The sequence below is a fragment of the Centruroides vittatus genome, unplaced genomic scaffold (assembly GCF_030686945.1).
Source record: "Centruroides vittatus isolate TY-2023 unplaced genomic scaffold, ASM3068694v2 contig_1215, whole genome shotgun sequence".
Classification (NCBI taxonomy): domain Eukaryota; kingdom Metazoa; phylum Arthropoda; class Arachnida; order Scorpiones; family Buthidae; genus Centruroides; species Centruroides vittatus.
The window spans coordinates 2,283,453-2,298,224 of record NW_027120777.1 but is presented as its reverse complement, the minus strand read 5'-3'; the positions used below and the strand labels follow the sequence as shown (position 1 = coordinate 2,298,224).

Here is a 14,772-nt window from a genome sequence, read left to right as displayed (position 1 = left end):
GGGTGCAAAACTAATGGAAAAAATAAATAAAAGGTGTTTCAAAAGATATCTTTATCTAGATCAGCATTTTTCAAACTTTGTTATGCAGAATCCTGAGGTTCCCTGAAGGAATTTTAAGGTGGTACAAGACTAAAATGTAAATGGCAAAAGATTTGTCAAAACTAAATCTGTACATGGCATTCAACATTAATTAGCCAGCCACAAATGGTGTGCAGACAATCCATCACTGCTTCATTCCAAAAGCTTTTTAGAACAAATGGTATTTTATGCTATTTCTTGTTTTTCATCTACTAAAGAAGCATACATTTTTTAGGTTAAGGTACCAGAAATTTGTAGTTCAATTTTGGTGAAGATAGAGTATGGACAGATAGGGGTTCTTCAATATGTTCTATGATTTTGAGTTCCACATGATAAAATAAATTGAGAATTTCTCATCTAGATATCCATGAAATTATATAAACATGCTTGTAGATGTATTAGGTATTTAAATTTAAATTCACTAAATGGAAATGATGGAAAAATTTATCATTTATTAAATAAGATTTATCTTCTCAGTGTTATGATAAACATATTATATGGCAACACACTATTATTTTAACTATTTTTTTTTTGTCTTAATTCATATTAAATTACAATAATACCTCAGTTTTCGTTGACTTTGGTTATCATTGGTTTCAGTTTTCGTCAATTTTTTTCACGAAAAATTTCTCTCGGTTTTCATTGGCGTGCTCAAGTGACCTCACTGCCAATTTTGCAAAAACAAAGGGCGACCCACATTTTCCGGCGCAGTGTGGCGTTATTTCTCATTGTGTGAACATTACCATTGGCCAACGGTTCCTTTCCCTGAACACTGGGAGTTCGGTCATGGGGTCACGCTTTGCCAGGGCGGGCTGGCCACATGAAGTTTTCTGGGTTTTCTCCACGTCTGTAATGCCTGAATAGGGGCCAGTTACTCTTAAACAGATTTCCCAGAAGGCATTATTCCCCTCGATACGACCATCATAAATGCATACAACTACTATTACACGACAATTATGTCACACTTTACCATGGGGTGGTGTAGGCTAGAAGCTCATGTCCAACTAGCTTCTACAAGACAAGACATTACCCCGAGAGTTTAGCCAAACAATTCCATTGCTTTCATCTTAATGCTTTTATCTTTATGCTAATTAGTCTTTTAGTATTTAATGCTATTTTAATTCTCTATAAAATATGTTTTTGGTATGTATCTTGGAATGTCTAGAACAAATTAATTGGATTTACATTGATTCATATGGAAATAATTGCCTCAGTTTTCGTTGGTTTCAGATTTTGCCAATTGTTTTCGGACAGATTATCGACGAAAACTGAGGTATCTCAGTACTTTATATAAGCTTAAAACACATCTTAAGCAAAATAGGTCAAGTAATCATAGTAAGAACAAATATAAACAATCATTAATTTGTCAACTCTGTATAATAGTTTTGCCAAACTGAATTGTATGACTTTACTGTGATATAGTCTATAAAATTATTTTTGCTTTTATGATAAATATTCATTTATTTTAATCATTTGAATTTTCTTTATAAATTTCAACTTTACAAGTGCATTATTATTATTAAATTAACTCTGATTGCCCAATATTATCCTGTGTCTTTGATGTATCTTTCCTAGATTTTTTCAAACATTAAAGCAAAGCTCCTGTGCACCTGATTAAAAAAACTGAAATTATACAATCTCACTAAAAAATTACTCTAAGGTTATATTTAAAACAAATTATATTTAGTATAGCACAAAATAGGGAATAACAGAAATAGTCAAAGTGAAGATATTCACACTTTCAAAATTTAATTTGATAAGTTTGGTACTAGAAGCACCTGGAAAATTCTCTTAACTGACACACACTTAATTTTGAACTATCTTAAAAAATATCAGTCTTACAGAAAGACTCAAAACTTTTAACTCATCGTCTGGGTAGATGTATTATTATTTACCCAGAAATTCCATACCAAATTACTTTCTGAACAATATAAATTAGTATACAATATAAAAGTTGTATTTTGTATAACTTTAATTTTACACTAGTTAATGTCTAGAATATAATTCAATTTGGAGTTCTTTCATAGCATATGCTAAACTACTGATGCTCCATTAAGATAATTCCTGGATGTTTTAAAATTCAATTAAATCATTGTCTAATAATTAAAGTTGTCATGGCATGGCAATTTCATCTTCAAATTAGTTAACAGATAGCTTAGTAAAATACATTTCAAATCATTTGTCCATAGTTAAATGTCATTTTTTTTTCCCTATATTCGCAAAGAGTAACTTTAAAAAATTTGTATTTCAAATAAAAATCACTGTTTTAAAAGATTCAGACTTTTCTAACTATATATTTTAAAATATTTTATTAATTAGGAATTTATTCCACCTTTATTTTCTACCTGTCTATTTAAAAAATTATTCACATAGTTTCAAAAGATCTTAACAGAAGATAAATTTTGAAAGCTTTCTCCTAATGAATTAATTTTTTAAAAAAAATTAATAAATCACATTAAAACAATTACTACAGTGTCAATGAAAAACTATTATAAGCAATGTGAAATTTTTGTAGAATTTCTAACTAAATTCTGATACTTATAGTTTTTTCTGTTAGTCATTATATTCAAATTTTTAAATTTTAATTTACATTTTACATAATTTCAATAAAAGCAACTCTTAATAAAATTACACAAATGTTTTCTTACTTTTTCATATAAATGGAAAAATGAATTCACGCTAATTTCAAGCCAATAAAAACTAACTGTATTTTAAATTAATAAAAACATTATAAATCCTACAGTCTTTCAATGTATTCTTGATTTTGTGCCATACTACACATTACAAATATACAATAAATAATCATAATTTTATTATAGTATAGTATTAATAGAAGTATATTTAATTATAAAGCTATTTTAAAATTTAAAGAATTATCAATCAATTCATTTTTGAACATTAAAAATTTTTAATGGTAAATTCTTTCTTGTAGTATCTATTTGAAATTAAATTTTTAACTAAAATTTTGTCGTAAAATTAATTGTACTTTTGCACAGAAATTACCAAGATTTTATTTAGTTTAATTAGATTCAATGTTCAATATATACAGTATATATATATATCCATAATAAACTATTATTATTTATAATTTTATGTGCATTTAATCCTTAAATCTTGTTTTAATTTCTGTGCAATCATTGTTAATAAATTTTAAATTTATCAAATTGAAATAAAAAAAAGGATACTACGAATTATGACTGTGAACTGAAGCATATGAATTTGGCTATGATTTCTGGCCAGGTTCAATCTATTCCTCTCCAATGAAGGCCGGAGTCCATTCCAGGTAATTTCTGGACAACCAGTTGATTGGAATCAGGATAGGTCAAACCATGGTGCGTTGGACTGGATTCATTGAGTCTTGCAGTCGATGAATGAATAGTCAACAAATGGAAAAATTGACAAAAAGAAATTTTCGAAAAAAGAGAACAGATAAGTCTTGTTTGGAGGAATGAAAGTAATTAACCAAAGAAGAACCAACTGAATCAGTGCAAACCAACTGAACTGAGACATTGAATTTCCATAAATACAAAAATTAAATATTAGCCAATTATTTTCAATCAAGTGAGAGAAGTTTCTTCTAAGAATTTCTAATCCTGACAAAACTAAGCTTTTCTTCTTGTTTCTACCATAACCTAACATAAAAGATGAAACCTAACCAAAAACATCTTTCCACAAAAAGAATCCACCAAAAACTAGCCTGACTATATTTCTGATAAATGTTGATATTCAACAGGATATGATGATATAGGAAGGTAGAAATAATTACGTCTTGCATAAACTTCTTGCAGACTGGACGAATCTCCTTGCTGAGTGTAGCACTGAACATCATCACTTGCTTTTCATGTGGTGTATTTCTGAATATTTCTTGTACATCACGTCTCATATCTAAAAAAGTTTTTTAAATATAAAAATATTTAAAATTTGTAATTTTCTTGAATTTATAATTAGATAAACTTTTACATAAAATAAAAAAGTAATAAAAAAAAAACAGAACATTGTTTGAATAAGAACCAGAACAATAAGCAAAAAAATTACATTAGATTTAAGCAAACACCTGATTTACACAAGACATAATATACAGGAAAAAGTCACTTAATGCCACTGCAATAGAATATAGAATGTCCCAAAGTTAATTTGCTCATGTTAAGAAATCATTAGACTAAGGGGGAAACAAATTGACATGTTTTACATGCATAACCATCTTGAAAGCAACTCTGAAACTAAATGGAAAGGGGTCATGTGACATCATTTAGTATCAGAATTTCACAAGGAATTGATTGCTAAAAGGTTTTATTGACCTACCTCAAATGATTACAGAATTATGAACATTACATAATGCATTCAATGAACATTCTTTGAATGCATTCTATATTCTATAACAGGCATTAAGCAACTTTCTCTACCATCCTGTACATCAGCTTATTCTTATTCATTTATTTCCTCTAAAAACATTAATTACATTTAATTTGATCATTTATTTAGAAGTTCAATGTGTTACATAAATTGGCATATTAAATCTCTCTTTTTCCTGTGGCATTAATGAGGCCTAATAATAATCTCTGATGTTTCAAAAAAAATTTTCAAGTTGATTATTATTAGCAAATTCCAATTAAATGGGACAACAGAAAATTACATAAACAAAAATAATAAAAAACATTAAATTTCAATTATAAGGAGTATTCAAATTAAAAGCAGAACACCTATCTAATTATATTTTATTTTTTCCAGCCTAAAAATAATCACCAAAATTATATATGTGGGATAAGTGCTTGTACTGTACATCAGATAATCAATTGAGCTCTTGCAGTATTGCTTGATTTTAATCATGATTTTCTCCAAACAGGGAGTGATCCTTGTCAATCAAAAATGTCAGCATAATTTTTTTGGCACTGGTCTGAACAGTATTACATTTTTTTAGGAGGAAGAGATTCACAATAACTCCATCCAAGACTTTGATGCTTGTTTTCTAGATGAAAGTGATGGCATCAAGATTTACCCCAGTAACAATACACGAAAGAAATGCTGCACCTCTAACAACAACGTGCTGGCTGTCACAAAGATACAGCCATCAGAATGGATTTTGTTCATCAGTGAGATGCGAGGCATTCACTAAGTACAGATTTTGTAGTATAGGGTCTGCTTTATGACCAGTGAACAGAATCATTACTGATACTCAGCTGTTGTAATCACTACACTTTAGGTGACAACTAGCATTACCATTAATCCAACTCAGATGACTGACATAGTCATGAATCAAGCGACATCCACATTTATTGGTTCCGTGAATGGCAAGATCCATTTCAAATAAGAGTTGTATTCAGCATAGGACACAAATGTCAAATTAGTCCAAGTGTTCTATTTTTAATTGAATGTCCCTTATATTTTTCAAGAAATTATTTCATAATGCTAGTAATTTTCTAGTGGTTAAAATCAGAAATGTCTATGTTTAATATATAAATTAAAATTTATCTAGTTTGTCTGTTAGAATTTTTGCTAATAAATTTAACAGACTGTTACTGATTAATTGCTAAAATTCTTTACTACACATTTCCAGAAGTATTTAAAATTAACTTAAAAATAAGGTAAATTGACTGACATTTTAAATATAATTTATAAACTTACCTAATTGTTCAAGCATTTTGTCACATTCATCTAAAATAAAATGCTTGATATGACGCAGATTTAATTTTTTGCTTCGTACCAATGCTAGGATACGACCAGGTGTTCCTACAACAATATGAGGGCAGTTAACTTTCAGGATCTTTTCATCATTTGCTATATTCATTCCTCCAAAAAATACTCCAACTTTAATGCCTGGCATATATTTTGAAAATCGTTCATATTCTTTAGAAATCTGAAAAGCCAATTCTCTTGTATGGCACATCACCAGAACAGAAACCTGAAAGTATTTCAATGTATGTTTATGAAAAATTTTGATTACAATTAAATATTACAAATATATTAATACCGTATATCTTGGCAGATAAGACGGTAGTTGAATCATAAAAAAAAGCCCCAAAAATCCGGGGTCATCTTATAGGATAGATACAAAAAAATTAGATTGAAATTTATATAAATTAAAACCATTATAGTAAAACAGACAAACCATAATTATTTACTAGTAGAGAGTAGAGTATGTCCACAAAATAGAATAGGCCATATGATGTTTTTGTGAATAGTCAGGGTCATTACTTGAATGCCCGAACCAGTGTGAATGTTTGCAACAATCGCAAGGCAGTGCCACCAGATGCAAGAAAATAAAATTTGATGTTCTTTCAAAAAATTACAAATAGGACATAATTCTGTGTACGCTATACAGTGTTATTATCCAGATGATGATTGCTGATCTAAATGAAATTCATAGGCCATTGATAGTTTGGGGGTCGTCTTATAGGACAGATATATGCTAAAACTATAAAACGTCGACGAAAATTTATACGTTGTCTTATCTGCAGAGATATACGGTAACTTAAAAACTTCAAAAATCAGAATTTTTAGTTTCCAAAATAAAAAATATTAAATGAAAAAATTTTATCAAGTAAAAACCTGTTAAAGTCAGAATTACACTCGCACTATAAATTGTCTCAAGCATGGCACAAATGAGTCGATATCAAAGCAAATTGGTCTCTTTCTACATTGAAGTAAATATACTTGTAATTGAATGGTGGATTCGAGGCTAGTCCTTTCAATGAAAAGCATATTCAATTTGTTGGATATTGTCATTTGGTGACTTGAGATGCTCACATGTAGATCATCAATCCAGGACAGTCATTGGCAGTAGTCAAAAGTAAACACTCACATAATATAAAAGTTTGTTTACATATGAAAGCACTTGAATCTGACTTGTTTATGCCAGGTTTTAGGCAGAGTAAAACAAGAAAATGGTCATGACATCAAAAATTAACACTTTTCCTTTTCAACCAAGTTTCAATCTAGATGTAGTATTTGTTATACTCAGTGAATTAACTCAAAATAAAAGATAAGATTATAAAATAAAATACAATTCATTCAATCACCTATGTCAAGGATGGTGAACCTTTTTGAGTCCGCATGCCATATTGTAAACATACTTAGCTTTAAAGATGTTAATGTGTGCCAATGTCTTAGACTTCGAATGATGATATTTAAAGAAATTAAACAAATACGCTTTAATTCGAATAAATGTAAAAAATCTGATTGAAAAAAAAGATGATCAGGTGATAAACAGAAAGAATGATTGAAAAAGACAGAAATCATATGATACATTACGTGCCAGATGATTTCTCTTACGTGCCACAGGTTCGCCATCCCTGACCTATGTCATTGTAAAGTGTGTGTGTTCTAAGTATGTTTTCTGTCAGTGAAACTATATTGCAGTAACATGTAACCAAAAGTTGTTTAAATCTAAATTTGTTGTAAGATTTAATGCATGTATTTGAAATTATTAAAGCTAATAGTTCTTAATATATTTAACTTCATTGTTTGTTACTAGGACTTTGTAATATGAACAGTAGCTTGTATATCAATCTGTCAGGTTTAAGTTACATCTTTGTAACAATTTACAAACAATTGATAATATTAATTATGATACAATTTAACTATACTATGCATAAAATCCATCATCTTATAAGCAGATAAATGTTGGTAAATTTAATTTAATAACAAAGATAAAACATATATGACTTTCTTTTCACATCTTTTCAGATTCTACCTTAGGATATTTTGAGAGAAAAATTTGAAACTGTTAAAATAAGTGCATTTTTCTGGCTAAAACAAGTTTCCATCTTAGAGAAAAATTAATTCAATTCAAATGTTATTTCAATTAACTTTGTTTCTAGTTTGGAAGTATATCACAAGTTTTCTTGAACTTATAAGCATAGTTTAGTTTAGGATATACTGTTCACTAAATCTCTCTTCAAATCCTATTTGAGATTCCAACTACTAAACATCTCACAACAAACGCAATTAGTGACTTCTTCCAATCACCATATACGAAGCAAAGTTCAAACTTCAGATGTTCTGACTTTCTGAAGTTCTCTTTTCACCTAATAGAAATTTTCTGGTCTGGGATTATCCAACTCTAATTTCAACCAATAAATAAACAAACATCTACAGCAAACTTTACATTATTCTTCTCCTAAGCTTAGGTGTCTTGCTTTGTTCGTTCCTGAACTCTCTGAATCAAGTTCTATTAAACATTATATCAAGACCATTCTTGAATATTTCTTGCCGTGCTAGATTTAATAGTTTTATAAATTTAATTTATTCAATTTTTACACACAATTATTACAAAATCCTAACAGAAAAATTCCATTCCTTGCAAATTTTACTGTAAATTGTTTTCAAATAATCAGTTCAAGCAACATTTAATCATTTCTAACAGTTGTTTTTAATATAATAATGAAAAACAGTGAATTCAGAATGTAAACTATATATAAACTCAGTTCTATATAATTTTAATTTTTAAGAGAATGATTTGCTTAATTATGAAACATTCATTCAAGAGGAAACATACCAATTAAACCAAATCAAAAAGTTATTCATTCTGCTGTAGATTTCAGTTTTCAAAAATATTAAAATTTGATGAAAAAATTAGAAAAAAACTATTAAAAATAATAGTTATATTTAATTCATTTTCTCTTAAATCAATAAGTTATTCAATCTACATACTGCAATCACTGTATATTTAGTTTTGTATAATGTTACCATTATACATTTTTTTCCCCCTGCATTAAATGTAAAATATACCATATCTTACGGACTATAAGACGCACCTTAATTTTTAAGCAATTTTTTGAAGAAAAAAGTGCATCTTATAGTCCGTAAAATACGGTATGTTTTGTTATAGCAAAAAATGTCTAAACAATTTAAATCAATTTTCCAATGAAATCCTTTTAAAATATAAAAGAATTTCACAAAACAAAAAAAATCTTTAACAGTAACAAAGAGAAATCTAGTGATTAAAGAATGAAAGATAAACGTAAATACATTTTCTATCAAACGAATAAATCACTATAATTTCATAAAAATTCACTATATATAAATGAAAGATGTTTATACAAATTCATTTACAGATTAGAAAAAAACCAAAGTATTTATTACCACAAACACTGGTTTTTTCCTAGTTTGTAAATGAATGAATACCGATCATTATAAACAGTTGCAAATTGTAATTCTTTAAATTAATCAGATTATCTCTTAATTTAATTATATTAAACTTTATCCATAACAAACAAAATACCTAATTTTTGATCTAAAATTTGTCCAATTTTTATTTTACATCAAAGTCCTGCTAATTGATACAGCATTATTGCAATACCCAAGCTACCTTCTATTATAATACCTAAATTACATAAATATTAATATTTAAAAAACAATTATAATACTCTGCTAATTAGGTTATTACTTACTTGTCCTTCTACAGTGTCCAATTGTTGAAGTGTAGCCAAAACGAAAACAGCTGTTTTACCCATTCCCGATTTTGCTTGACAAAGGATATCCATTCCCAAAATGGCTTGAGGAATACATTCATGTTGCACTGTAAATTATTTTTACATACTTAAAATTGTATGACAAATATAAATCACTATTTTAAAAAATGATTATTTTAATTCAATTATATATGATTATTATTATTATTTAATACAAATTCAATTTTTAACAGATCTTTGGGTCAATTGAGTTTATAATTTAGTTAGTTCTTACTATTAAAATCCAAATCCCAGTTAATTGAAAATGTGATACTGCTGTGTCTTCTTGCAGAACAGTGTACACTCAAACCTGTTTTTGTGTGGTCTTTTTTTGTGCGATTTTTTATATGTGCAATGTGTTTTGTGCAATTATTTTTGTGCAGTATACCAATTTGATTGAAATTCATATACCATACACAAAAAAAAAATCAAACAAAACAAATTGCACAAAGAAAGACCGCACAAAAACAGGTTTGAATGTATGGGTTCTGTACTATTAACATTCCAGAACAAGAGTGTTTTAGTTAAGTATTATACATTTATTTTAACACACAGAGAGAAGAAAATATAACAAACAAATTTTTAGTAATATTAATAAACAAATTGAAAGAAATATCAGCCACCTAGTTTCTTATACCATATTTACTCACATGTAAGACAAGATTTTTATTCATTTCTCACAGCTTCAAATTCCTAGGTCATCCTATATGTGTGAACAAAATCTTTGCATTTTTGCAAATAATTTTTGCAAAGCATGTATTTGCATTTTTTACCAGATGCTTACTTTCTTGTATTTAAAAACATAAGTATTTTATCTGGGTCATTTGAATCGTTCTTGTATATTATCAGGAGTAAAGATGAATAGCAATAGGAAAAGCAAAGCTTTTGAATTAAATTCCAGATTGAAATTCCAATATCACATGGGAGCACGATATAAGTTTTAATCCATTCCCATGTAAAAACAGGTGATTATTCGGAAATCAGAAATCTGAGAGACTCGTAAGTGTAATCGACGGAGAGTGGATTCGACTGTTAAGAATTGGCAAAAAAAGGTTCTTGATTGTCCAGTTTTACATGAACAAATTATGTTGTTGATTTTACACAATTTTTCTTTAAAATTTAAAATGCCAGTAATTTTTGCAGGACAATGTGTGCATTTACATGCATTTGATATTTTACTAGTGATTAAACAAAATAAAATTAGAATCATATTAATAAATCTAATTTTCTTTAATTTGATCTTAAAAATCACATCCCATCCTATATGCATGTAAATACGCTAATTATCCAAGACATTCAATTCCACTATATTTTTTTAAAATTCATAACATATTTCAGCACCTGCTTTCTTTATCAGATGTCTAAACATGAATTAAGGAATTATAGTGAAATTGAGAGACTTGAAAAATGGCAAAATTATAAGAAACTAGACAACTGGATATTCCTTTCAATTTGTTCATTAAGACAAAAAAAAATTTATTGACCTTTTAAGTAATATAAAAATGTTATCTAACAAATAAATTTTGGAATAAGATATAGTTTACAATGTAAAAATTTGCAATTAAAATTATTAAAAGTTTAAAAGAGCAAAATAAAACTTACAGTAAAGAATTTCTTATTATATATTTTGTCAACGTGGACATTAATTATTAACAGGACAATTATACTGGTGTTAAGCATTTACACAAGAATTGAGGAAAAAGTTCTTAAAGAAAACAGACTTTCTTTATTAAGCTACCTGTAGCTTAATAAAGAAATTAAATAAAGACAGTAAGGTAATAATAATTTACAGTAAAGAAATTCTAAAATTTATCTTCAGATCACAAAAAAAGCTAATGGACAGTTATGTTGCAAAATTTAAAATGAATTTTGTTTTTGAATTATAATGTAATGCAGTAGCTACTCATATTTTAGTGATATCATTTTGAACCATGCCAAATATTTCCATAACAAACAAACAATATAAAAAAAAAATAAAAAATAGCAAATACAAGCAAACAGAATTTTCTATTTTTGACCATTTTTTGGATGTAACAGTTTCAAGAATTTCAACTTTACATTATGATTATTATTAATATAATCACAGTCTGTCTGTTTTCTTTCTTTCTCCACAGATTGTGCTACTTTATAACATGTATTTATTATTATTATTATTAATTTTATTATAATATCCAAAATCAGAGTGCAGATGGCACTACTTCATACCATTCAGCAATGCCATTTTTAGCTAGAAGTGTGGAACATTGATGTCCAAGAAAATGTCTAAGAGAAACCAAAGCAATATTGATCAAGTAAATTCAACACCTGAAAAAACGTAGAATTTACTTAATCAACTTACACCCTTGAAGACTGTTATGCCAGACTTCACTAGAGAAAGTGAGTGGGATAAATGCATTTTCACCCTTTATCACCATGTTATAGTAATATAACAAGGAGGTACTGACGATCTGTATGGGAGAAAAGACCCAACCATTAACTACATACTGCCTATCCAGAATGATGGAACTATCTAGTTACATCGTGTATTATTTTTTCAAATGTTACTTGGGTTAAATTTTGTAATAAAAAAAAAATTACAGAAAATTAAAATGCTACTTTCAAGTCACTTGCATACCCCAAATTTAAATTATTTTTCTATATTAATGTTTTTAAATTACATAAACTACCAAATTACAACAACAAAACAAACCTTCTGATGGATGTTCAAAACCACAATCAACAATAGCTCTTAGCAATTCAGGTTTAAGAAGAAAATCTCTGAATCCCGAACTGTGAATTGCAACATATCCACAGGCTGGCTTTTTTGTTTCTGTTGCAGTTTCAGTAGTTGTCTGTTCTTGTTCCTCCTCCTCTTCATAATCAAGAAGGTCTTGTTCATTTTCTGCCATTTTCACACCTAAAAGAAAAATTTAACAATCTTTTAAAAATATTAAAAATAACTTACACTAAATTTTAAAGTAAGAATAAACATGAATAAAATTTTAAAGATTCTACAATTTACCGTTAAACAATGAAAAAAAAGCACTCAAAACATTGGAATATAAAATACAGAAACAACTGAACACACTCAAAATAATATGCATGCTGTTAAAATGAAATAATGAGGAAAATTTGTATGCTTTGCATTAAAACTTCTCATTATATGTTTCCATTATATTATATAACACCTAGCAGCCTTTTATGTTCATGTATCATATTTCAGATTGCATTGGTATTTGATTGAATTATTTATGTAAATTGTTACTTTATAAAATTTTATCATGATGCAAGTCAAAACTGTGATATACTTGTATTTAGCTATTTCAAGGCTGTATTCAAAAATATGCCATTAAAATAAGGTGTAGTGATATTTAAGCATTTTTAGAACATTGAAAGGTCTTTATCATCATCGAGATGGAGGTGATCAGATTCAGCATAAATGTTAATTCTTATTGACAACAGAGTTTCTTCACCATCTTGAAATGATGAACGATACCAGATGATGTAGTAAAATAGCATTTCTATTAATGTCATTAACATGTCTTTAATGAAATATGACAAATGGTAACAACTAGAACAATTAAATGTATGTGGAATTTCATGTAAACTAACACTTTTCTTATTGGTAACAAATATCAATTCTACTACTTTAATTCCATAAATTTTTTCAACGTGTTTATACTACTATATTTGGATCATAATTTAATTATAAGATATGTTAAGTCATTATATTTTATAAATCACATTAGAAGATGTAATTGCATACAACTTATGCAACTTCTTAATTCAAAATAGGTTTTATTGTAAATTTACTGGAAATTACTGTACTGATTGTTTGCTAATCATTAATTGCATTAATTGCACTGATTAATTATCAAGTGATGCTAACTCTCCAAGTATATAACTATTTCATTGGGAAATCATCTTTTTATTTCAATATTGCATACAAAATCTTATAAACAAGCAAAATGATTTAAAATATATTTAAATTAGAAAATGTTTATTAATATATTTAGTTGTTTTTAATTGTATGTTTTTTCTAATGCATTATTTTTGTTTTTGAATTTTTAAAAAGATCAATTTCACAAACAAAAATTTTTAGATTAAAATTGTTACTTAAAGAAAGCTACATTTTTAAATTTGGTAAATATTAAAAGTTTAAAATAAGATGCTTTATTAAGCCGAGAATCCACTAGCATAAAAACCCTTGCCGTAAATATTTTTAATCGTGTGACCATGATATTTTACACTGGAGCAGGTCGTAAAAATGAGCAAAGTGAGTTAAGCAGTGTTCAACTTTCAATGCAAATATGGCCATAAAACGATATCTTCAACCAATCAGAATCAGTGGAACTATACCATCATTACATCGTGCAAAAATTGCAGGAAGCAAAATTTTGTGTACGTTCTGTCATGGCTACTTCAAAAAGACCTCAAATAGATTTGGAAAAATTTATTGAAAACATCCATGCTTATGACAAGAGACATCCTGATTATAAGAATGGATGCCTAAAACATGTGATAAGCCATAAGAAAATCTTTCAATTCAGGCAAATACGTATTAAAAAAGCTAAGCATAGCATGATAACTGTAGTATTTTAGTAAAGTCTCTTAATAGTATGATGATAGATATTTTTACTACATTTGAAATTATAGTACAAAAAATTGTAGAATATAATCATTGCCTTTTTAAAGATGTATCACATATACAATTTAATATTGTACATACAAAGTTTTTACACAAGTTAAATAGGAGACATTTCTTTGCTCAATCGCTGAACATTTTAGATAATTACTTTTTTCTTTACATTATTACAAATTTTAATTCATTAAATATCCAATATGCATTTTGGACTGATTATCAGTCCCTCTTCAGATAGGAATTATTATTGTTAATATTATTTCTATATTATCTACTTAAATATTATTATAAAGTATATAATTCTTTAAAAATTAATTATTAAATGCTGAAATATTTCTTTCTACATTATTACAATTTTCTTCTTGTGACAATTTTTTCTTCTCTGTTTTCCAAAAAGTTTTTAATTGATTTTACTTTAATGTAATAATTCATTACTCAAAACAAACACTTATTCATTTTAACAATTAACATTTTTCCATGAGAACATACAATCCTAACTTTAATTTATTACAGAAATCCATTAACACTTTTTCTTCTTAACTATCATACGTGGGTTGTTCAATAAGTCCTTAGAAAATCCAATAGATGGTGCTCGTAGCATCAAAATTGGCACATTTTTAGTAA

General features: G+C 27.6%; 1 protein-coding gene across 1 annotated transcript in view; it reads right to left on the bottom strand.

Moving 5' to 3' along the window:
* Positions 1–14,772, bottom strand: part of Hel25E (ATP-dependent RNA helicase 25E) — a 30,627-nt gene that overhangs the window by 10,619 nt on the left and 5,236 nt on the right. The window contains exons 2-5 of the mRNA XM_067284681.1: positions 12,217–12,423; positions 9,468–9,595; positions 5,701–5,977; positions 3,845–3,963 (exon numbers count right to left, since the gene is read on the bottom strand). Coding sequence (XP_067140782.1) covers positions 3,845–3,963; positions 5,701–5,977; positions 9,468–9,595; positions 12,217–12,415 — 723 coding nt within the window. The 5' untranslated portion in view covers positions 12,416–12,423. The remainder of the gene's footprint in view (positions 1–3,844; positions 3,964–5,700; positions 5,978–9,467; positions 9,596–12,216; positions 12,424–14,772) is intronic.